The sequence below is a fragment of the Vidua chalybeata genome, chromosome 2 (genome assembly GCF_026979565.1).
Source record: "Vidua chalybeata isolate OUT-0048 chromosome 2, bVidCha1 merged haplotype, whole genome shotgun sequence".
Classification (NCBI taxonomy): domain Eukaryota; kingdom Metazoa; phylum Chordata; class Aves; order Passeriformes; family Viduidae; genus Vidua; species Vidua chalybeata.
Genome location: NC_071531.1, coordinates 85,877,523 through 85,904,022, shown reverse-complemented (window position 1 = coordinate 85,904,022; position 26,500 = coordinate 85,877,523). Strand labels below are relative to the sequence as shown.

General features: G+C 34.2%; 1 protein-coding gene across 1 annotated transcript in view; it reads right to left on the bottom strand.

Annotated features, from left to right (window-relative positions):
* Positions 1-26,500, bottom strand: part of DYNC2H1 (dynein cytoplasmic 2 heavy chain 1) — a 146,901-nt gene that overhangs the window by 48,080 nt on the left and 72,321 nt on the right. Inside the window, exons 71-82 of the mRNA XM_053968680.1 lie at positions 26,372-26,437; positions 24,211-24,261; positions 22,674-22,751; positions 21,375-21,506; positions 19,931-20,003; positions 17,138-17,298; positions 15,100-15,225; positions 11,977-12,087; positions 10,019-10,174; positions 8,008-8,083; positions 6,342-6,553; positions 4,540-4,644 (exon numbers count right to left, since the gene is read on the bottom strand). Coding sequence (XP_053824655.1) covers positions 4,540-4,644; positions 6,342-6,553; positions 8,008-8,083; positions 10,019-10,174; positions 11,977-12,087; positions 15,100-15,225; positions 17,138-17,298; positions 19,931-20,003; positions 21,375-21,506; positions 22,674-22,751; positions 24,211-24,261; positions 26,372-26,437 — 1,347 coding nt within the window. The remainder of the gene's footprint in view (positions 1-4,539; positions 4,645-6,341; positions 6,554-8,007; positions 8,084-10,018; positions 10,175-11,976; positions 12,088-15,099; positions 15,226-17,137; positions 17,299-19,930; positions 20,004-21,374; positions 21,507-22,673; positions 22,752-24,210; positions 24,262-26,371; positions 26,438-26,500) is intronic.

Here is a 26,500-nt window from a genome sequence, read left to right as displayed (position 1 = left end):
TCATAAAAAATGATAGACAGATTTGAATAATATTTGAGACTATAAAATTAGTACAAAAAGGGTTCTTAAAGCAAGTAATTTTGTTGCAAAATCTGAACCACCTAAACTGCAAAGTATCACTGATCTGGTTGAAAAGCAAATAAAATTGCAAAGAACAAAATATTCAAGGAAAAATACTTCCAGCAAGTTCAGTTGAAGCAAACTGGTATCCAGTTAATATTTAGGTTATATGTATTCAGAGCTCAAAACTTTTAATTCATATATAAAATCTAGAAACAAATAATTTTTGTAGTATTTCTCTGAAAAATTGGTGAGAAGCTACAGTCTGTGGACTCTTCAGCAATGAGTTCCAAAGGATTATTTTACATCTCTGATGTCCTTAAGCATTTTGAGGGCTGACCTTGGCTGGCCACCAGGTGCCCACCAAAGCTGTTTTATCACTCCCCTTCCCAGCTAGACAGGGAAAAGAAAATGTAAGGAAAGGTTCATGGATTGAGCTAAGGACAGGGAGAGATCAGTCTCCAGTTGTGATAGCAAAACAGACTTGAATTGTGGAAATTAATTTAATTTATTGCTAATCAAATAAGATTAGGATAATGAGAAATTAATGTTCAAATGCCTTCTCAACATCCCTCCTTTCTTCCTGGGCTCAACTTCATTCCTGAAATCTCTACTTCCTCCAATCTGAGTAGTGCAGAGCAACAGAGAATGGGGGCTGTGGTCAGTTCATCACACATTGTCTCTGTCTCCTCACTCTCTTTCCCTGCTCCAGCATGGGGTCCCACTCACTTGAGACAGTACTTCATGAACTTTAAAAAGCAAGTTTTATTTATGCATGCATGATCAACGTCAGGAGGTATAAAAAGTTACTGCACATCCAGACTTGCCTTCCACTTCCGCTATCACTGGGATGGTGTACATAAAAAAATCAAGAGGCTGTCCAAGTATATAGAGACTGTGACTATCCTTTATCTTTGCATGATAATGTGAGAGACTACTCATTCATTTATGAAAATATCAAAAACAACCTAATCTTCAAACTTACTGAGACTTAACCTGTCTCATATGATACTCTCTGTGAAGTATTATAATGTATAAAAGAATCCTGAATTCCTGAGGCAAGATATTATTAGAATTATTAAACATTGTATTGTATACAGAAACTAGCAATGAGCAAACCACGTGCTAGACATATTCATTATCATTGCCAGTCATATTTGAAGAATCTTGTGAAACTTGCCAACTACTGATTGTCTTTTTTCTCAAAATAAATTACTGTATTATTGAAGAATGTTTAGATTACCCAGTTGAGTGATCATATATAGCTACCACTTACATGCTGCAGTCATTTGCATTTGGCAGGATTTGTTGGGATCACTCAGCACATGCTACCCTCTCTAGAGTGCCTGCAGTGAATATGTCTGCTGTGCAAAGAAAGGAGACAAAACTATGCCTCTATGTCTTCATTTCATCCTCCCAGGGTGGTTACTGGCAATAAGTCATATTAGTTGCAGGTATGGTAAATCCTGCACAGAACAGAATAGTTCTTATTGCTTTTCCAAGGTTTAAAAATACATATGCAGGTCGGTCTGTTTCAGTCTGTCAAAATTGAATTTATCACAAAATTTTATTTTTATGACACTTAGATATATTTCTATTACAATTATAATGAAGGATTTGTTGATAAGAATTCATAAAAGCACGGAACTAAGAATAAGAGATGAGTCCACGGGCACCAAAAGCCCACTTTCCAAGAAGGTCACTGGAAAGATATCTAAATTACAGACTCTTCTCTTTGCACAGGAAGCCTAAAGCAAAGCTCCACATATTCTGATTGCTCTAATCACTGGTTATAACTTAGACTGGGAGCTGGACCACCTGAATACGGGCCAATGTGCAGGCAAAATACAGTGTTTATCAGATCAGGAGAAAGGAGCATGACTGTGACTAAGTGGTGAGGACTGTTGAGTATGAGGAAACTGAGCTGCAGTACAGAAACTCTCTACTGCTGTAAAACAGGTAGAATGAGGTGTACTGACTCCTGCAGCTACACAATCAGTGGAGATTTTTTCTGTTTTAATGCCCTGTTCTGCAAAGAGAACATAGCAAGAGATGTGAGATTATTCATGACCATATTCAACATAAGAGATGTATCAAAGGCTTATTCTAACATCAGGTGAGGCAGAAACAAAGAGACACAGTGAACTCTAGAAATACAGGCTCTAAAACTTCACTTATCTTCACCTACTTAGAGAAACTAAGCACATAATACAGAAAAAAAACACTAAGCATTGTTTCGAAAAAGATCATGTATTTTAAATAAAAATTTTTTACCTGTATGAATTCAATATTAATTCTCTCTGAATTACAGTACAGAATACTGCAAGACATAATTTCTAATAACTCAATTAGCAATTGCCAATGTAAAAAGAATACTGGTAGCAATATTCATCTTTTAAATTAGAAAAGTTCTCTGCTGATAAGAAGCTATGAATATAGTAATACAACAACACTTGCAAAATTTCTGAAAAAAGACCCTTTCTTTTTATTGGTGTTTTAGGTTTACCCAAACACTAGCAATGCAGAGGTTACACAGACATATAGAAGAGTCATGCATTCTGCATGACTTCAGAATGCTGCACTGTGCTGCAGCCTATTCTACTAAAGTGTGTTGCTGCAGCAACACAAGCTGTCGCTTCTAGGCATGAAAAATTAATAATATTCATAAAAGTCTAGAGAATCAGTGAAGTAGTGGACATGGTACTACATTTCACCTTTCTAATGCTAGAGACATGGCAGCTGAGCTGGTATCAACTGATTTCTGACTACCCTTGCTCATTACCTTTAATTTGGTAATGGATTTCTGACAAACACTCCTGTTAGAAAACCACTGAATTTCCAGTTGTGAACCATGGGATCACCTATGGATCTAAAACACCTGTCAAACTGCTGGAAATGGAAATGGAGTAGGATTCACAGCGAGGAAGAAGCACAGTTAAGGAAAATCTCACATTTCTGTTACTTAAATTGCCTAAGACTTAAAGAAATACTGCAAAATACTATCAGAAGGATGAGAAAATATCACATATGACCAAAAAAAAGATCTCACAGAACTGTAACTAGAGTAATCTCACATTTTCAAGATTATAACCCATAGTTTATAGGTTATAATTAATGCTATGGCACACCAGTTCAGCAGAGTGTGAGTTTACATGTAAATGCACTCATTATCTATTTCCCTTCACACAGGAACTCTGAGTTTATTCTGATTTTCAAATATTAGCATTTTTAACAACTGCAGATTTTAACAAGTTATGCAAGCACAGCTGAAATAAAAAAAAATAATCAGAGTCTACAGTGAATCTGAGAGAAAAAAAGCATTTAAATGGATGTTTATGTAAATGATTTTAAGGCAAAATCAAATAGATCTACGTTGAATCTCAGAGCATGTATCAGCTTTGTAATAGACAAATTCTTGAGTTCATCCTATTACCTTATGCACCTTCATCCTACTGATTTGTCTTTACATATCTAAGTTTTCATGTTCTAAAGAAACCACAAATAGTTTGACAGTATAGCTATGGATTTAAGTGAACAGAAATATTTAAACAAATTTACCAGTACTATATTTGATAGACAACAAATGTAATACTCAAAGGCTTTTCTTTTATTTTCAGTAGATCAGAGGTCTTACAACAATAGGAAATTTCTGCTTGGAGCCCTTTTTAAGTGGCTGTGAGCAAACAATTAGATACTTTTTAATAAAACTGTAATTCTTAGTCTTGAATTTAGAGGAAATTCCAGTTATAGGGAACTTCCAACTCATTTTGCCAAGAAAGGCTGGACCAGATGATCACTGAAGTTTCTTCCAACCTATGATTCTATGATTTAATTTTTTTCCCCTCTATAAATTGTCCATACGTAAGACAGCACACAGCAGAAAATTAAAGAAAGCCTTGATATACAGACCAATTCATTTCAGAATTCTGATTTAAGAGTCTCAAATCCATCAACTTTTACATTATCTGACACAACTAATTTACCAGCCAAATAAACTATGGTAATAAGTATTTAACGGATTTGTACTGTTTATCTGCACTTATACAGTAATTGTATGCTCTCATCCAGACTTCACTTAAAAAACCGTATTTCTAGTTGGAATGGAATTTTTTGACTAATTGGAAGAATTCTGGAACTTCTGGAAAAATTCTTCAGAATTTCTATTCCAGCAAAAGCATAAAATCTTACCCATACTCTATGTGTAAAACTATCATACCACTCTTCAATATGAACTGAATTATGCTACCAGAAGCTTTCTCAATAATAATATATTTAAATTCTAAATGAATTCTCTTGTAACTAAAGATTAAATGTTATTATATTAAAATATTCTACCAATAAAAGTCAAAATATCAAAAAAATACATCAATTTACTCTGACTTTCTTATGGAAATTGCATTTATGAACAGGTGGTTGTGTTCTTCAGCTTATAATGGCTGCAGAAAAGACTCAGAAGTCGATGAAAAATGCTAACTTTACCTGGGAACTGATGATACGCTGTGATGAACGAGCAATATTAGCTGGCAGGCCAAAAAAGTCAGGTTTATCATCTTCTGGGAGGCTTTCAATAATATTACGATAATCCTGCATAAGAAGAAAAGAATAGACAGAACAGAGGGAACTTTTTATTCCACTCAAGAAAATTAACAGCATATGCTGAAAACTTCATTACGTGCAGAGCACAACACAAGGATTAAAATAAGTATATAAGACATGACATATTATGGTAATCTTATAGATTTCTTTATTTTATTTATCAGAACCAATCTTCTTGTATATAACACTTCCACTCTAAAAGACCAAAATCAATTCTGATTACAGTGAAGCTATCAAATGAAAACAAAAATATGCCAAGACTGTCCCTGAAAAGTAGGTACAATACTTCTGTTGAAAACTTAAAGGTAAGATTAATGACAATAGAGAAAAAAAATACTTTAGCATTTGGAATCCTAATAAGAGGATAATACATATTTATAAAATTAAGAGCATTCACTTCTATTTAAATCTACAAAAATATTCACTTAAAGAAAGTGGAATTGTTTAGGTAAAAATAGGTTTGCATAATCATTGGAGGTGCAGAATAACATCAATAGTGGTTACACTGTAAGTCACTAGTGATGCTCTCTTGCAAGAAACAGAGGCCTTGCAGACTCAGGTAGACTAATGGTGTTGGACATCTCTCTTATTGTGTTTTAAAGGCAAAAATATTTACTATCTGAAAGTCTGGCTGCACCCTGTTGCAAATGTGCCACGTGCATTTTGTCTTTGCTTTCAGGAGCACGTACCGGACATGCACAATTCACTTTAAAACAGAATCTCACTTCAGAGGTAACAAAAGTAGCAGAACTACACCAAACACTGAGGAAATACTACTTGAACACACAGAACCATAAATTCTTACATACATAATCATATAAGATATTGAGAGATATTAAATGCTGCGCAGGCTAGGAAAAAAAAAATTCATCTACTTGATTATATTATCTACAAAAACAGAGACCAGCCTGGTTTGTTTATCCCTTCTGTTATTATTATATTAACTTATCACATGTGTAGAAAATAAAAAACAATGGTCATAATAAAGTAATAAAAAACCCCCAAAACAAACCTGAGCAGTCAGAATCCAGGTAAAGAATGCCAAATCACAGCAATTTACTTTAACTGAGATAATACTATTTATATCCTTTCATATTAGAGGTCTAGTATTGAGTCCCCCATTGGAATGCAAGTGAATCTTAATCACAGTAACAACAATAATTATATTGCGAAAGGACAGGAAGTGATCAGTTGTTTAGACTGTTGAATTCCCTCTCTTTTACACTAGAGAAATACTGAAGGAGAATCAGAATCCATATTTATCACCAAATAAAATGTCATATACCCTCCATGGCCTGTCAACAGATTGTCAGAATATCGATACATTTTGGAAACAAGAAGGTATATTCAGATTTTCCTGTTTCACCCAGAAGTTGTAGGAATATTTAGCAGTCTTTAAAAAAACATTTTTTATGTTAATATACTAATTATATAAAAACATAATTATATCTTTGTCATAAATTAACCAAATTTCTTTTACTCAACTCTTCATAGCTAGGCCACTCTGCACCATAGTCCAATCAGATACCATAAAAAAGAATAGTAAACTGACAGAGTTAATGCTCCACACAAAAGAGAAACAGAGGTATCCTTTGGATTGTAACTTGGGTTTTCTTTGTGGAAGCATTTCAAGATCAATTTTTGAAAATAAATAATTTATTAGGTGATAGAAGATGTATACATACCAAAATACTGCAGGAATTCGGTAAAGAGATAGAACATGGGAAGGTATTCATCTTCTTGCCTCTGGCATTTAAACTGCCAATGACTTGAGAATTGAAAAGCTGCTCCAAGTAGGACCGAAGAACTCTCATATCAAAATAATTATCTACACGACCTCCATAAATTGCATTTTCAAACAAGCCATGAACAAATTCCCACTGAAAATCTTTGGAACCTATGAATTAATTAATTAGTATTAGTTTTGTATCATTGAATAGCATTGCATTGTAAGCATTTCATCTTGCCACTGCAGTTCTTCAGGGTAATAAGAAGAGATGAACACATCAAATAATTAAATTTTAATTGTTCTTCTATATGACCAAATAGTAAAAGCTGCAGGAACTTGAAAGAGTTCGTAAATATTTGGCAGTGAAAAAATGAACACTTAGTGTGTTGCAAATGAATTATTAGAAATTTTGCTTTAGACTTGAAGTGCTTTTTGAACTAATTGGCTATATGCATTTCAGAAATTATGCTATTAAAACTTTAATTTTGGGCTCCTTTGTCCTAAATAAAATTTTAAACACTATTTTCCACCATCTGATCTCATAATATAAACTGACTGATTAAACCAAAAGCAGATCATGCTCCAAATAGGTAAGATTACTGGAAATGTCATCTTTCAAACACAAAGAGGTCCAGAATAGATACTTGCAAATCATTACGAATCACACAACATAGCAAATAAATTTAAGCATGTTAATAATAATTTCCTGGTCAGATTGATGTTGTGTTAGATTACTCTGACACAGCTATATCCCACAAGTTCAAAATAACTTATTTTTCCTCCTTTCTATGATAGTTGCCCAAAATAACTACAAGGCACAACAATCTGCTTGTATCTTATAGCTCTCATGTGCAGGTGAAAGCTTGATCAGGAAGGTACTCCCTAAAGTCCCTTGAAAGAGAGAAGTGGCAATTACTTTAACTGGGGGTTTACTGGTGGTAACTGTTGTTTCCCAATGTTTCATTCATTCCTTCATAAGAAAAGATTTTTTCACAGTACTAATTAATGATTATCATTGACAGTTAATGATTCAATCTCTTTACCGCACTGTGTGGTTCAAGTCTGCACAACTAAGGTCTAATTTCAGAAGTACTAACCATCCACAAATCCCATCTAAGTCAACGATTGCAAATTATCTCTACCCACAGTTCCTAACTTTACTTTGAAATTGTACAAAATGCAAGGAGTTAAAAAAAATTACCTTTATCATATTAACTAATACTAGAAATTCCTACACTGGTTAATAGAACAATGAAGTGGGATCTATCTGATACTGAGTTTCAATATGAAGAATTCTTTCATATTCAATTCATAGTCAATTCGTTTATTCAATATTTAGGGGAACTCACACTGGGAAGGAATGGAGACACAAGAATTCATCTTACAGGCAGCCCTGTATTTCCCGTTTCTTTCTCTGGACTCAAGAAGCTGAGCAGCATACTCCCTGGTTTATCGGTTTATCGAAGCACTTAAAAATGGATTTATGATTCACTCTGTTTTTCTTGTTTTGCGTACTGATGATGAGCTCTACAGCATCTCCAATTTTCTATGAGTGTTATAGAAAGATAAAGCTCTTCATGGAACATCCCTACCAATGGGACTTTCCTTAAGAAGTGACTTACCCTCAAAGAGTCCATCAATAATGTCAAAACCAGCACGGAGATCAGACAAAGAAAATTCATAAAACTTGGTCCAACCCTACCATGAAAAGAAATCCAAAGAATTTAATTAGTGATCATTTAATCAGGGATGATCATAAAGTAAAATACCAGTATCATGTGGTTATTGAATGCTGCATAATACTTAAGGAAAAAAGAAATAACCTGTGTCCTCTAAAGTGCATTTTTTTAAACATTCAATAGTGGTAGTATAAAAAAAATTCAGTTATAACAGTGCATTTAATTTCATATACTTACAAAAACTAGAATCCATTGAGTATGAAAAATATGAACTTAAGGTTATTTTATTTCCTATCAATATTTACTTCAACTAAAACTTGCTGACATCTGCGACTAGATCATGCATTGAACTACAATTTTTTATTTCTGAGGGCCTTTTTGTATTTCAGTATACAGACAGGATTTTCATAAATAGGACTGATTCTTCAAACATATTCTTTAATATACTCCCATCACCTTACTCCTTAATTCATGTCACTTCTTGTCTGACCAAAAAAATTATCAATTACTGCTACTATTACCATAAAAATACTGACCACCATATGCATATTTCAATCATTTAAAGTTTGTATCTCCTTTTTGTTCTTGGAACATTAGTTTTTATGTAGCAGGAATGCATACTGTGTATATAATTCTCACAAAAAGCTTTCAGTGTAAATGGATAAGTATAAATAAATACTGATATATGACAAATCAGTTAGGAAATCCATATTTGAAAGGCATGTCCTGTTGCTCTTTTTACAGTGATATAGCAACAGTGCACATGATTCATGATGAGAAATGCAAATGTGTCAGCAACACGCTCATGTCCAATGAGATGAATACAGCCTAAGATCAAAAAACCATTTATACTGCAGCTGCCCCACAGAACAAAAAAACTATCAGCCAGCCACCCTGAAGGTCATATTCTGGAAAGATGCTCCCAACAGTATCCATGTTGGGGTTTTTGGATAGATCTGTACAGATCCAAAACTACTCAAAATTCATTATAAAATACAAGAGCGTCTACCTGAGATTAACTATAGTCCCTCAGTGTTAGAAATTGGTAATCTTGAAATATAAACCCATCACTGTCTACATATTTATGCAGTAGAATTAAAGATAGCACCAATCCTGTCTTGTGTTACTTGAAAATCTGGTGCCAAATGAACATAAATTTGAAAAAGAACAAAGGAGAATTAATGTGTCAGTTTAATACTTAAATTATTTTCACCTATTGTACTTCTGAACACCATATTCAAAAGCCTGTTACAGCAAAAGGCAAACAACCTTAAAAAAATCACAAAGTCAAAACTAGCAAAAAAACTTTCATACATTCCAGACTATGCCAGATCAAATAATTCATGTGACAGAGTAATTTCATATCTAGTCTAAATAGAATAAAGAAAACATAAAGCAGTTTGCTGTTTGGTGGGTTTTTTTGTCTATTTAATTTAGGCATCTTGCAGCCAGAAAAAAATGTTCACTTTAATAAAAAATTTAGCTAAGGCAAAAACACATCTCTGAAAATCATTATAATCCTCGCAATAAATTAATGATTTCCCTTGCTCTTCCTTCTCCTTGAAGGAGTTTGTATGAAGAAAGTGTAGACAATATCATCTCCTCCTTCCCTCCAGTGTCTCTTTTATTCAATTGTGTTTCAATAATATTTTTGCCTGTCCCAAGCAAACAAGATTCACAGAATTTTTTCCACACTTCTGTAGCAGTATCACTTAGTCCATGAACCACAAAATCACCCCATGCAGGCAGAACAAATTTTCAGAGGGACAGGAACTGAGGTTACCAGGATCCTATTTTGCAATGAATTCAGAGACAATAAAGGCAGACACCAGAAATAACCAAGTTTTTCTCATTTCTGAATATGACCAAACACATACATGATGAAAAATACTTCCAAGTATTAAAGCTAATAAATAGGGCAATTTTTTTTAAAATATAGCAAATAAATTACTACCTGAGGGATATAATTTCTTCTTTCTTGGCATACAGCATGAAACCATGCTAAACAGAAGAGAGAATGTGCTCTGGACAAATTTCCCTTTTTGTTGATTTGCTCTGGTGTCCAAGATTCATAAGTTCGCAAGAGATTTTTTTTGAGGCCTGGAGGTGCCTGCATTGGAAGGAAAATCACTGTTCAAGACAGAAAACCTGGTACTTTTATGTGCTATTTTCTTAGATTATAACCTGGAATTTGTAACTTAATGAAACGACAAACAGTACTTAATAGAGTAAAATTCAACAAGAAAAAAAAGTTTGTAATAAATGGCTTAACAACAGAATGATTCTATAGTGAAAATAACTTCAGCATACTGAAGGAAAAGGTAACCAGATAAGCAGGACCAACTTATAGGACTGTACTACATTAAAAGAACTTAGTGAAAGCATAGTACTCTATGAAAATACAGCAGCATAAAGTAAATTCAATTGTTTTCAATCAAAAGAATTTTTTTCTGATTTTGCAATCAGAAAAAAACCTTAACTACCAATTACTTCTGTGATGTGATGAATGTCAAATTGCCTTATGCCATCCCCACACTCTGTTAGCTAGCATATAAATATGGTATGTATGTATGATAAAATGCCAGTTCTCAGATTCAGTGGTAGGTAATGCTCACAAGCATTAAAAATAACTGCATTTAAGGTGTAGGCAGTAACCAAAATTACAGTGCTTAAAAGTAAAAACAACTGGATACTCAGCCATTCTCAAATTATTTGCAAGTCTGAAGGCAAACATAAATTTTAAATATATTTAAATTTCAATTTTGTGTTTCTAAATGTTTGTGGTTCTTTCGTTCTTTTGAAAAATGGCTCTAAGTGTTTCCGTAAGATTACCATTGTTGCTTCTGACAAATAATGTAAAATATTGCAGTAAATTGACTTTTTTTTTAATATCTGTATCTTCATTGGTAACACTCTACATACACTGGAACATACTACAACCATATAATTAATATTCAAACATCATTTGCCAAGTCACTGCCTATCATTGTTCTTTCATGGTAACAAAATATTTACTGCCATTGGAAAGGAAACAAAGTAATTTCGAATATTGCATTTGTGCAAAGTTCCAATAATTCCAAAGATAGTGGAATGAGTAACAGTCCTGAAGTTTCTGTACCATTGAAGACCTCAATATAAGCAAGAAGGTACTGCAAAAAACTTAAAATACTTGCAGCCAATGTAAAAGTGTAGCTATTTCAGCTTCTTGAAAGTCAGCAACATTGCACTCTTAAAGGTCAAAGTTTCCTGGATTAGCCGCAGGCAAAATCTCCACACTCCATTATCAATGCAAGACTTATGAGCACTTCTACTAATGATTTCCATTTTGGACATCACTGCTTAAATGCATTCATGATTAGACTACCTTCCAATCAGTTGGAGGAACATGGTCCCAGTTATTCCTTAAGCTGAGCCATTTCAAATGCAAAGCTCTCAATTTTGAGTAAGGGCTTTTAACTGTACGTTCTGCTGTCTAGAAGGAGAACCATTTGTTGTTGAAAGAGTCCAGTGAATATAAAGCTCTAAGGCCAAAAAGGAAAATAAGGAAGAGAAAGTGGGATTCTGTGATCTTCAGATGAGGTTATTCATCAAGGAGAAATTCCGTGTTTTCCATCCATGTAACAACACTTGTGTAGATTTTTGTTTTTAAGAAAAAGTGATTAAATGCACAGAATACTCTGAAGCACAAAACAGAACAACTAGTTCTCCTATGTAAACTTATTTTCAGTTCATACTTACAATTGAAGAAGCATCTAGGAAAAAATCATCTTTCAAGGTAAACTCGTATTTTTTGTATTACATGTAACTGAAATATAAGGTAAAACCATTTATACTATCTAAACATACAGTTCACTATACATCAAGGTTCATTCAATGTAAGAATCTAATAAAAGCTTTCCAAACAGATCTTACTTCATAAGTTATTTTCAGACTTGATTGAAGCAAAATTGGAGTAAACTTTGGATGAACTTCCGTAGTAAGCCAAAGACGAAAGTTTGGTTGAGGATGTAATGTATTCAGTTCCTATTAAAGAGATGTTATATATTGAAATAGGCTTTGACGAGATTGGGGTTTTTTATACATAGACCTATATTTATAAAATTATAATATTCTGGATTAGAAAGTTAGGTTTATCTAAAAAATCAACAGTTGCATACTGTGCAACTGTATACAGTGTATACTTAAGGTTATAGCTCAAGATGTGTTGCCTCCATACTTTCTATATCATTGCTGTGCTCAAATCTTAAGTTCATCCTAGCTGTGTCAAAATACAGGCACCTTCCTCTTAAATACTAAATTCAGGACATAAAAATATGGAGCGGTTCTTCACTTCTTTTAAGTACAATAACACCAGAAGGCTACATCAAAAATGATGAAGGCTTGCAATGTGGGCTGCATATCAACAACAGATTTCAATGACTTTCAACACTAGTATAGCTATATTAATTTCTTTTTCTTCAAGTATTTGTTCTATGAACCCTTCATGTATTATGATTCACAGAAAACTCAAGATTGGAAAATTGAGTTCTAAGAGAAATACTGTCAAAACTTATTTCAAATATAAAGGCTTCACAAAAATATATTATTACTGAATATATGGAAACACACTGCTAGTGCTTTATGCTCAGTTGAACCCACACATTTGTCATCAAAGACACCAAAGTTGCCTGACAAGTGGTTTCAGAACAAAGTCAACAGTTTTGTGTATGTGTGTTGGAAGAAACATAGCTCAGAAACCTCTTGAAAGACTTTCTCGCAAGCCATTCATTCTGATAACCTCTAGAGCATAATTATTATCACTTTGTTTTCAGTGTTTTTAGTAAAGAAAATAATCTGAAAAACTGTAACTTGTTCGGCTATTAAAGCAAAATGACAACTACAACTGGTACATAGTATAATGGAATCATAAAGCTTGGAAGGAACCACCAGAGACTGCCTAATCCAACTCTGTGCTCAAAGCAGAGCCAGACATAAGTTGCCCAGATCTGTAGCCAGTCAGGTTTCCAGTATCTACAAGGATGGAGACTCCGCAGCTTCTCTGGGTAACCTGTTCCAGTGTTTGACCACCCTCACACTAAAATAAGTTTTATCATATATTTAAATAGTACTTCCTTTATTGTAGTTTATGCCCATGGCCTCTTGTCCTTGTCATGGGATACCACCAAAAAGGTACTGACCCAGTCTCCATTACTCTTTCCCATTAGCCAATACACAAAATACTAGGATTCCCCCTGAGCCTTCTCTTTCCCAGGCTGACCAGTCCCAGTTAGCTCTGTTTCTCTTTGTATGATACATGCTCCAGTTCCTTCATGACCTCTGCAGCCCTTTATTGAACTGGTTCCAGTAAGCCCATGTCTCTGTTGCACTGGCTAGCCAAGTAGTGAACACAGAACTCCAGGTGTGTCTCACCACTGCTGAGGGGAAGGACGACCTCCCTCCACCTGCTGGCAACACTACCTAAAACCCAGGATGCCAATGGTCTTTGCTGCAAAGTCATTTTGCTGGCTCATGGTCCTCTTCTTACCCAGGACTCCCAGATCTTTTCTGCCAAGCTGCTTTTCAGTCAGTTTGACCCCAGACTGTTTGGGTGGCTGGAGTTACTCCTTCTCATGTGAACCACTTGCCATTTCCCTTTGCTGAACTTCACAAGGTTCTTGTCTGCCTACTTCTCCAGTCTATCAAGGTCCTTTTGAATGGAAGTACACTCATCTGTTACAGCAATCATTTCCATCGGGTTTCTTATCATCTCTGCTTGCTGAGGATGCGCTTTGTTCCATTATTCACCTAATTACATAGGATGTTAAACAATGTTGGCCACAGTACCAATGCCTAGAGAACAATGCTGATGACTGGCTCCAACTGGATTTTTTGATGCTGAAAGTAACTTTTTGAGTAACAGATTAGGCCAGTTTTCAATCTACCTCACTGTGGTACACTTGGGTCCATATTCAAAGACTGTGAGAATTTCTGTACCTGGATGGAACTGACTTATGAATATGCAGCAATCTCTTGAAAGGATGTTTAAATGTAAGAATTACATAGCCTCCCACTTGCTAACAGTATGCAAAACAGGCAAGGGAATGTGCAGAGTCAAACATCAGCAAATCTTAGTCTATATTAAGCTTAGCAAGAAGTTTAGCACATTTGGTATTATGTTCGTGTGGAAAGAATAAGACCCTCCTGACACATATCCATATTTTAATACTTACAAGATCTGAAATTTTGTATTCAGCAAGGAGCTTACAAACATTTCATTACTGTTGACTGCCTTGTTCAGACTACATGACACACATCAGTGTTATCTTGCTTTGCCTTTCCATTTTTTCAGAATGGATTATAGGAATGCTGAAGGTACAGCCACATGGTTACTGCTAGACAAATGACAGACTCCAAGCTTACATCCATGGACTATGCTTTACAAAAATCATTGAAAACTGGAAAGTTAAGACTGTAGTAACTGTTGAAGGAATTCTATTATTTTCTTCTGACTTTATTTGTTTTAAGGATTTCATGGTGATGTACACGAAAAGTATATCATATAAGATGAATTTTAGTTAGCAAGTTAGAGATTTCATATCCCATAAGTGTGTGCTTCTATAAAATATGAGACATTTTAATTTCAAATTAGCAAAAACCTCCTAGTGACTCAGCCTGAGTCTGCGCTTAAAAAAAAAGAACTACTAAAAAGAAAGTCCTAGAACTAAGGGGGAAAAATTAAATTCAAGCATACATAGATTCATAATTCATGAAAAAGCATGGGTAGTATCCCATAAAGTACCAGAAGTTCTAACTGGAACATTTGCTCACTCATTGTGGTAGAAATACTGTAAATTGTATGAAAATTAAAGCACTCACACAAAGAAGGAAGCTGCTTAGATATGAAGCAGTTCACCTTATTCACAAATGAGAAAACCACAAAAGTATATTTTTAAACTGTAATTTTAGACATCACCATGGAAATGCCTGAAATTCTTCAGAAATGTTGCATACTAATTTTGTCTGGTTCCCTGTGTCATCTTCTCTATTTACCCTCACCTTCTCCAATACAGGAAGCCAAGATGTAACGAGATGCAGGTTCTTCAAACACAGCCATTCTCCATTCCGAGCACATTCTCTTAAAGTTTGAATAGCCAGGTCAGCTTGGCCCTGGCCCATGGCAATCTGAAATGGCAGACACAGTTGTATCAAGAATCTCTCACACCTCATTTAACAGTTAAATACAAAATTGTGTTTTCAACTTAGGAAACATACGTTAAAAAAAGAGTGCTAAAGACAACCACAATTTTCTCTAATGTGATAAGTTACTAAAGTAGGGAAAAGATTAAGGAAAACAAGTTTTTCTTTGCAACTTATCTAGCCAGTTTCTGTACAAACAACATTACCTAGTCTTTTAATGGAAAAAAACATACATCACTTGGTGACAGTGATTGTATTCCTGAGGAAGTCAAAAAAGTAATTTAAATAACAATGACTAAACTGCATTACTGCAGAACTGCAAAAATAAGAGAGAAATGAGAACTAAGTTTATTTTGACTAGAAGTTAGGAGTACTTCCTTTGAAGAGAAATACTCAGTTTTGCTGTGATTTATGAATAGTTGAACATATATTCCTTTCTTCACTTTTTATAGTAACTTATTAGTTCTACCTTCCAATCTATTTGGAAGATAAAGATAACAAAAAAACCTGAACCAAACAAGTCGAAAATAAAGAGGTTTTAGCCAATGTGAAAAGCCTTGTCTTGGCATTATGATTCTCTGACTAAGTAGAACTGAGTATAATATCTTAAAATAATTGAAAATAGCCAAAAGAAGACAACTGAAGGTCACTAGCAATATAGTAGCAGACAGCACAAATTTAGCACTCTGTTTATCCCATGCAAGAAATAAATCAACAGAGAAGAAAATTCTATTTTTTATATTTTAGTCAAATTGCATGAGAAAATGTCGGAAAAAATAACAAAAAATATTCTCATTACTGTAACAACTTTCAGGTGATTCAACTTTGAGTCCTGATCCTTAATTGAATCCCATAGTATGCTACATTTTGAAAGTCCAACATATAAAGTGTATATAGAGATAAACATGAAAATCCATGTGGCAGAGTAAGAAATATGCATTCTGCAATATTCACAGCCAGATAAGACAGCAGTAGGATCCAAATATTTACAGTTTGATGGGAAAAATATATTATATCAGTTTATGTTCCAGGAAAGGAACAATTTCAAGGACTATTTAAAAGCAACATTAAACCTGACATTTTCCATTTCTATGCTAACCAGTTATCAGCTAGATAACAACTTCCCTCCCCTTAATATGTCAAATGACAGAAAGAAATAATATTTTTCAGAAAGTTATAAAGCATATTGGTACTGTGTATTAGGAATACTAGGAAACCACTTGATTCATATAAAAAATTTAATTGGAATGGGTCCTGGAAGGTATCTAGTCCAATCTCCTGCTCTAAGTAGGGCAAGGTATGAAAGATTAAATCAGGAGCTAAGGCCTTTGTCCAGTATATTCTTGGAAACCTTCAAGGATGTAAAATTTCTCAAAATATTTTACAGAATTTCACTAAATACCTAAGTATTAACAAACACTGAACACCTGAATCATGTTTTCTATTGAAGAAAGAAACGTGCAAATCCTATGAGCAGAGGAAATGATGAAGTCTAGTTTTTAGTGGGCTTTGTTTCAGTTACTCCGCACTAAAAAAGATAATGCTGCAGCATTTTATATATATATAATGTATAACAATGCGTAACAGCAATGTATAACAATTCACAGCCTCTTTTGTTCTTTTCCATCCATTTTCTCATTTTTTCCTCTCCACACTGGATGAATGTCTCTTGTTTGGATTCTGCTTCTGTGAGCATGACTAATTGTGTGTCTCTTCTCCATCCCATTTTGCCAGTGGAACGAGAAGTTAGCATCAAGACAGGTGGGAACAACAAAACACCACAGACACCAAGCAATGATTTTACTTACTAACTTCCTTGGAAAACAAAGTAAAACAGATATTACTACAAAATTTTACACATTGTGGTTTTTAATCACTATACTTATCTAAGACTGACCTGATGGTAGCACTCAGTATTTCTTTCAACACTGGCAAGTTCCTGTAGTTCTTGAGAAGGATCAGCACCAGGAGAAATTATTATCAAGATGGGCTCAATTTCCAACGTCTCTTTATATAAACGTTTCATATTCAGAGGCAATGGAGATAATTCTTTTATTCCTATAATTAGAATTATTATGGAAATAAAGTGACTATACATTATGGAGTGCTTCATCATCCACTCTGGAGTTCATCTGGCTGTCAAGAGTTCTGTTCAGCAGACACCATAAAACCAGTTTTAAAATGAAGGAAATATCCTTACAACATGCAGGTAGGTATAAGGCACCCCATATTGAGAAGAAAAGTATTTCTGATTTCCAGCTTGACAAATTGCAGTCTTTATTTAGAGTGTAGTCTTGAGGAAAACACAAAAAGAGAGGAGTGGAATGAGAAGCTATGCTATTTACTAAAAGTAATTGCAGTGTCTATGTCCACATGCAGAACTTCTCTCCTTACTGCTTTGAGAGCCTTAATTATTCGACTTGGCACTATGATTACTTACATCTATTATTTGTTTTAATATACAACTTAAATGTCTAGAATGTTGACCTAGTAAAGGCAAGGTATTTATACATAAGGCCAAAGATACAGGTATAAGTGTATCATAAATTAAATAACGTTAACCACGTATTTTCATGCATCTTTAGACCAACATTTAACCAGTGAAGCATTGGGTGCAACAGGAAATCACAACATACAGTGAGACAGAAGAGTCCAAATCAGTGACATCTATGCCACAACTACTAAAAGATGCAATACACACTTCCTTGAGGATGCAGTCTGTTTTCAGACTTGAGCTATTGTATGTTGCACATAGAACAATGCTGTATCATTTGTACCACAGAATCATGGAACACTTTGTATTGGGACCTCAAAGATCATCTCATTCCAACACCCCACCATGGGAAGTGGCACTTTCCACTAGATCAAGTTGCTCAGAGCCCTATCTAGCCCGGCCTTGAACACTGCCAGAGATGAGGCATCCACAGCTTCTCTGGGCAATCTGTTCCAGTGCCTCACTACTCTCACAGGAAAGAATTTCATCCTAATATCTAATCTAAATCTACTCTCTTTCAGTTTGAAGTCATTCCCCCTTGTCCTGTTACTACATGCTCTTGTAAAAAGTCTACCTCCAGTTTTCTTGTGGGTCCTTTTAAGTACTGAAAGGCTGACAACATGATGCATTTCTGTAGAGCATGTAAAATAAAGAAATAAACATGCTTCAGGTGTTACAAAATACATTCATAGAAAATTCTTATGAATATTATCTTCAAAAGAAATTATTTTATTCCCTCTTCATCCATAAATTTCAAATTTTAGGTAAAAGTTGAGAAAAGAAAAAAAAAGTCTATAAAACCGAATAAAACAGAATTGAAAGGCTTTCTTGTAGGATATTTACAGCTCTTTTGGAAGTCATTTTTTCTCTAAGGAAAACCACCAAATGAGATTGGAAACTTAATAGCTTCCTTTACAATTATGTGAAACAGTTTCTTTAAGTTGTTTCAGGGCAAGGACACTCAAAAAGACAAGGCAGAAAAAAACCATGAAAAAATATTCATACAATTGCTTAGAAAGTGCTAGTCAAGATTTTGCCAATCGCACTGATATGCATGAAAAATCTGTGGATGATTTGTGGATGACTTACTGGTTTTGAAAATCTAAATGGAGTCAATGGTATTCTGCCTTCCTTAGTGAGGCTGTAGCTTCATTCACCAAAAACATTCCCTTGTGCAGCATTCCTCCAAGGAACTGGTCCCAGCACAAGTAATTTATGTAATACATTAAGATTTGGAAGACAGTAAGCAAGCAAATAAATGTACTCTGCATTCAGGTCTCTGCTGGTTTTTGAGACACACACACTGCAGATCACTCTTGTCATTTGAGTCCAGCAGGCAGGGACATTGTCAGCATGGGCCATGTCGCCATGACCAAAGTACCCTCTCTATCTACTAATAATGGTTGGCAGAGAACCTGTACCTTAATGCTGAAAATCCCAGTCTGGGTGGCAGATATTGAGCTAATTTGAGCAACAAATACTGTCCACAGACAGCACAAGGGCGTAAGATAAAGTGACTTCTAAAACTTACAGCGTCCACCCCGATGAGACACTCAAAACTGCTAAAAGCTGAAGGAAGGTTTTTGTGTGCTGTACTGCAATATTGAAATTATTTGGCATACAGGTTTCAAACTTTGGATATAACAGACATGAGAGAGGAATCTGACTGACTAGAATAAAGAGACAACCGTAGCATTGAATCACTCTAAATCATATGTATTTTTAAACAGACAGTAAAATGTATTACAGACCAAGACTTCTACAAAAATGACTGATATTAATGAAATAATCTTTTGAGACTCAATTTATAAAATCTCAAACAAAACGGTCTTTAAATTGTAAATTACATAAAATAATATTTATGGAAAATCTGAGTCTTAAGAAGAGTGTTGCAGTGTAAAACTTTGAGAAAACCAGTTATCTTTCTTTCTTGATGACTCCAGTGTTCAATAATTAATTAAAAGAATTTGATAGATCATTTTATTATATTTTCAATCACTGTGCAGAATAAACCAAATTATTTTAAAAGCACTTTTAAGAATATTTTACAAGAATAAAATCAGCAAACCATTTACAGCATATTTTCATATGCTAAAACTTAGGAATTCCATAAGAACTACAATATAAAAGAAAAACATAGGACAAAAAAGTTATTTAATTGTTGTGCAGAAATGCCCTGGTGAAAATTTAACTTACCTAGGGTTTTACATGCAAAAAGAGCCATGGCACTCTGTAGTCTGTCTGGTCTGACAGCCTGGACCACAAGTACCTTAAAATAAAATATATTCAGGGGAGATGAGTTGATAAAAATATATAGTGATAATTTAAAATGCAAGATTCTCCTAAGAAGGATGAATTCTTTGAATTTATCTTCAGAACAAAGTTATTTTCTCTGAATATATAGAGCTATCTGATCATTCCTTTCCAAGATAATCGACTGTAATTGTTCTTTTGTAAGTAGCTTGTTCTATCAATAGAATCAGAAGATAGAACTATACCGAATGTCTACTTGTAAGCTACAAACTTTTCTACAATATTTTAGAAGAAAAGTAGCTATGTGGGTAGCTAAAATGACAGAAAGCACATTTAGCTTTATACTAGCATCTAAATTCTATGCACATATAGAGGTAGCAATGTCCTACTTGGAATAGAAATATTTCTGGTTTCAGTTCAAACTAATTTATGAGTGGCATATCAATCTAACAATGTAGTTTTGATATATTTCATTAATAGAACATTCATAATACTTCTGTACAAGGAAAAAGATGCACTGATCATTCCAGATTTACTTTCCTACAAATGCAGACATTTTCTGACAACACACTGCACACATAAGAAGTGGTCTTCAGCATTGAATCAAATATGACTCACACAAATTCCTTTCCAAAATGGTTTGTTCCTAAATTGCATGCATGCTATTTCAGAAATTTTCCTCCTCCACAAAAAACTCCAAATAGACAATAGCTCTAAGAGCCAATCAACATGGAACTACATTGTCTAACACCCCATCCTTTCTCTGGATATTTTCATGTTAAGTAACTTCAAAAGAAAAATCACAGCTTCATTTGAAAGTAAATAACAACATCTTTTTTTCCATAAACACAAAAGTGGTTATATCTTTCTTTTCCAGTGGAAAAAAAAAAAAAACAGATTCAGGAAGGTACTTGACGTTTCCGTATTCTTGGTGTGTTCTTTATCACCAGGTTTTCAGAAGTCATTTTTCATTTCTTCTATTCTAGAGAAGCAGAGGCTGCTACTGCATTTTGTGTCAGATGTGTGAGTTTGCACATTCAGTGAAGTAAGATGCTCAACAAGTGACACATCCAGCAGTAACAACACACCCATGAAAGAATTTTAATACCTATTCATAAAATTAATTCTGTGCATATTTCTAAAGAACTTGTTACCTTAGAGAGTATACTCAGTTGCAGCTAATATATCAACACTAAAATGACTGAGATAACAGAGAAATAATATGCACTATAGTAAAAAAAAATATATATAATTCTTAGATTAAAAAAAACTAGTTAAACTGCAGGACAGTGTAGATATTGTCACTGCTTAGAACTCAACCAGGCCTGGATGCAAAATTTACTTTCACTGCTGAACTCATAATTAATATTATGAATGGAAAGATTACCTGCTGAAACAAGGAAATTCTTTTTACAACAGGAGATGGAAAGTCTTGTTCACATACAGAGCTCTGAGAAAAAGTGCGCCACAGACTTTCATCTTCAAAGCAAAGTGTCTGATAGAGACCTGGGAGAGAAACCTACAAAAACAAATAATGTAGGTTGAACTGTAAAGAAGAATAGCCATTTGGGCATTGTATATTTTAATATTCCAAGTATATTTAGATTTCCAAGTATCATTGTGACCACTGCTGTGCAAATCACAAAATTCAATTTTATCCTTGGAGTTAGAGAAGACAACAGTACACTTTAAAATTAACCACTTGTTTACCTATTCCCTGGAAAGACTAACTCTATATTTGCACTGTAATTTTAGTTTTAAACCTTAAGGTTCTTTGATTTTAAATTTTGGGCTTTACCTTTAAGTCCTTTCCTCTAATGATGATCTGCTATCTGGTATCAGTAATGGCTTGCTATCAGTGCATGCTACTGATTCACTCTGTTTGTTTGTTTGTCTAAACCTCTAACTGTTATGCTTGCCATACCATTATTGTGATTGTTCCTGATTCCTGGTTAAAGAGTAATTAAATAGTAAGCTCTGGGTTCAGCAAAAAACGTCCTTGCCAAAGAGCAGTCAAGGTTTTTTATCCTTGCTGCTGAGCTACATGCAGGAGGAGAAGAGGCTAAGACAGAATTTCAGGACTAATATTTTCCTTTAGTTCCCTTCAGGATCAGAGAACTTCAACATTGTCCAATGCAAGAAAGTTTTTGTTTTAGTTCAGTCTGAGCAATCACAAACTCTAAAACACCTATAAAGATGTACAGAGAAATCTGATGAGGAGAATATTAATTTCTAAATTAACAGTTGTTGGCTTTTAATACAATATGAAGTGATTTGTCAAAGTCGTTACATTAGTGAAATCTGAATATAACTAAATATGGTTTGCAATTTTTCTTCTATCATCCTATCTATATAAATTGGAGAACTTAGATAGATTTGCAGTATTTTCTAATCACAGTAAGGTGACAGGTTCACTCACATGCATTGAAATTCATTATAGATGGGGTAGAAATGCTAATGAAAAAGGCTCAGAAAAAATGAGATTAAAATAAAAACAAAAAAACACTTTTGTTTTTTTTTAGGTGGCTATATATTAAGCCAGGGTTTCTGGAAGATAGAATAAACAGCCTATAACAACAAAATCTTTTGATCTGACAAATACATATCTGAGTATTCAAGTCCAAATTGCTATCTGCCAAAACCAAAGTTCTTTAAATTTAAATTCAAGAGACCACACAATGTATACCTTCAAAGATGCTACTGCCCAGACTCTGTCCTGTTCTATCCAAGAGGGAACCTGGTCACGAGCACTTCTTTGTGAATCCTTATGGAAACAAGTTATATCACAAATGTAAGTTACACAATCTTTTATGAAACACTATATTCGGTAATAAGGTTGTGAAACCTATGTTTTTTAATAAAAACATTCACAACAGCAATCTTTCTGTGGTCTTTTGCTAAGTTCATAAATGGCATAACAAAAAAGCTACTAAAATATTTAAATATGAGACATACTGTTCACATTAACACTTGCTTAGCTACTTGAGCCTGAAAATACCCATTTAGAGCATCCTTATGACTCAATTCTAAGTAATTTTTTACTAAAAACAAGTGACACAAATGTTTGGCTATCTGCATAGGCACTCTGAGAAACTGTCTTCAAAAACAACTCCATTGCACATATTTGCAATGATAAAGATGGTTCTTCACACAAAGAGCAAAACACCATTTCTGAACATCTCTGCACTGGTAATTTGGCCACAGCTCTATTTTTCTGCTCATTAGATGTTTAGCATGGAGGAAATTCTAAGGATCAACAACACTGCTTAAGTTCCAGTGGAATTTCTGCATTCACTATATCATCTGTTATTAAAAGATTTTACAGTACACATTAACCAGTCTGAGGAGTCTCTGCATGGAAATGTATTTGGATCTCTCAAGAAGTGAGCAACTCCGAGAGTAATCTTAAATGCTCAGCAGAGAAAAACAGAAGTTTTCTTGTGAAAGGGTATCTCAGCCATGAGTTACAAAGTCTGAGAAAGAACAAAACTAGGAAATTTGAAAGTGACTGTAGGAATAAATTTGACATGGGTCTGTAGTATGCATTCTATTTGGGCTGAAGGGCACACAAGCAAAATCTTCCCAAAACCTATGGATTGTGCCTTAGGTAGGGTAGAGGTAAGACTGGTATTAAATTCCATTATACAATCAGTTCTCACATTCCTTGAAAATGGCCTATAGCAATAAATACTTGACAATCACTCCGTTCACAGACATTCAGTTGAATTACAATGACTCCAGACAGATGAAGGGGGACTTCTGCAGTCACAGTGAAATGCAAAGCCTGTAGTTAAGCCATCTAATGGCTAGCGAAACTGGATTTCAAGGATCATTTCAGCAACCAGCTGCTTGAGAAAAAGTACAAAAAGTACAACTCATACGTGACTCTGGGAGAAGGAGCGATTCGGAAATACTGATTTTAGTTACAGAAGAGGGCTGAAAACCTCCTCAAACATGCAATTTCAAATTTATTTTTTCTGGTCACAGAAAAAATAAAAGAAAATACACAACAAAGGCAAAAATTTGTTCAAATTAAAAAACTACTTGCCATGTTAAAAAATTCTTTAATAAATTTATATCTTTATATTACTATGCAAAAAGTTACTTTTTTCTTTACTGTATGAATACAATTAATTAAACAACATAGTAACAATAAAACTTTAACTTTTCAGGATTAAAGTAGATGTTCCTTATTTCAAAATATGGAAATAAATGTAGCTTACTGATTTTCTGATGGTATCTCCAATGATCACACCTGTAAAAGTCTCCCATTCCTGAGTGGAATAAATGAACAACTCAGATAAGTCACAAGACACCTTTAAGAACTAAGATTAATATGCAATAGCATGTAGGAAGAGCAGGAAGATAAACATAATAAATACTAAATTCTGAAAGAGTTCCAAGACATTTTTTAAATGCTAAGTGAAGCTATCAGAATGTAATTCCTTTTGCAGAATCCAAGCTAAGTGGCTGCAGTGCTTTATAAGAAAAAGAAGCAAAGGGGAAGTTCTATACTTTCTCAGAACTCACAGTTCCTACCCAGAGTGCCCATCTGCAGACTATCAGGAGGCAGCAAATGTGGCTGGCAAGAACACACATCCTGCCTGGTGGGGCATCAGCAGCCCACACAGAACAGGTAACTATAGAAAGCATGACTGAATTTATGTATGATTAAAACTTTTAGACTTTGTATATGTATCAAGGAAGACAATTTTAAATCATTTAGACAAGTATTTCAAACCACTAGAAATTACATAATACTGTATTTGGAAGTAGCAAGAAACAGACCAAAAATTCTCAATAAGTACTGAAATTTTGCATAAATACTATCTATATTCTGTGATGAAGATTTTTTTTTATTAAAGAGAATAGTAACATGAAAAGTTTAAAAGTCAATTGACTACGAGTAATACTGCTGATACAAACCCCAGCATAGTTCTTTGCACCTATCAGTCTCACTGAGTCTTGAAACAACTCCCTCTTTCAGTTGCATTCAACTGATGCTCATCTCCCAGTTACAAAGAAAATGCTTGTGCACACAAAAATGCATGGAGTATTTTTTGGTTTGTGCAATATTGTTATGAAGAAAAGAAGTACAATATATAGGGAATATAAAACTACCTCAGAAAAATCTATACATATTGATTCAGAAAGAGAATATCCCTGCTGAGAACCAAGGCAATCTATAGTATATTGTTGAAGTTGTACTATAAATTTCATATTGCTATGCAAAAAGATATTTAAGTGCAGAAGGTTCAATTATTTTGGGACAGGGACTTGGAATATTAAATTCTCTAGGAGCATATTAAGCAACTCCTAGTCTCATCACATTAAAAGCTTTAGAAAGAATAATTTTAAAAGAATAACCACTTCAGCTTCAGTTTCTTCACTAAATATTTTGAACAAGCACTTTTCTCTTAACAATTTAACGAAAATAACTTTTACCTTTCAGAGAAGTAAAAAAATTATTGATATTATTTGGCTGTTTTCTCTCTTGAGTATTCAGATACTGTAGAAATATGCATTATATATAACCTAGATTATACTGTCTAAGAGCTCTAATAGCTGATGGAAATGCATGCTAAGCAATAGAAACCAACACTTAGGGCTGTACTTTACAAACACTTAAGAAACCAGTATTTAATTTAGTCAGAAAACTGTTTGCAGATTGCTGCCTTCATGACTTTAGAAACTCAAGAAAGATAAAGCAAGGTATTTTCAGAAGCTCAAATAAAATAAGAAACATCAAATAGCAAACTTTGGATAATGAAGAGCAGCCAGGATATACTTCTGCTAACATGATGAGTTATTTTTATGAGGCCACATCATTGCTGAAAGACTGAAAGGATTTATTTTTATGAGGCCACATCATTGCTGAAAGGATTTCACTTTGTCAATCCATATGTCTACAGTGAAACTACTCCTTCATTGGAGAGTTCCAAACAACTTTTTTTTGAATCTTGTACCTTAAGCTCACATATTTCATATAATCAAGTTTCATTACTTCCTTCAAATGTATTATCTGATTTTTTATCTTTACCTCTACAATGGACTCTCCTCTATTGAACTGACATCTACTATCATTTGATGTCCCTTCTGGTCTCCAGCTCCTAGTACAGAAAGCCATAGTTTTGTCTCTCCATTCTGTGGAGGTACTTTAGATAATTAAATGTGTCTTGACTCAGGATAATCAGCCACGTTTAAGCAATTGTATTAAGTGAATTATGCATACTGTTTCACTTGCAGGCAGACTTTATAGAATTAATTTGACTACACTACAGACAACTAAGTCCTACACTTACTGACAAAAACTTTTTATCTACTTTTTACTCTTCATATTAAGTTTGAGTAAAATACTTGGGGATTTTCTTCTTTAGCACTTACATTCTCTTGAAAAAGCTCAGGGTGCATCCCTCGTACAAAATGTAGAGCAAACATTAGCTGATCAGCCTGAAATAAAAGCAGTAAAAATGTATTTACAGACTCAGGAAAAGTCCTATTTCTGGTTCTTTT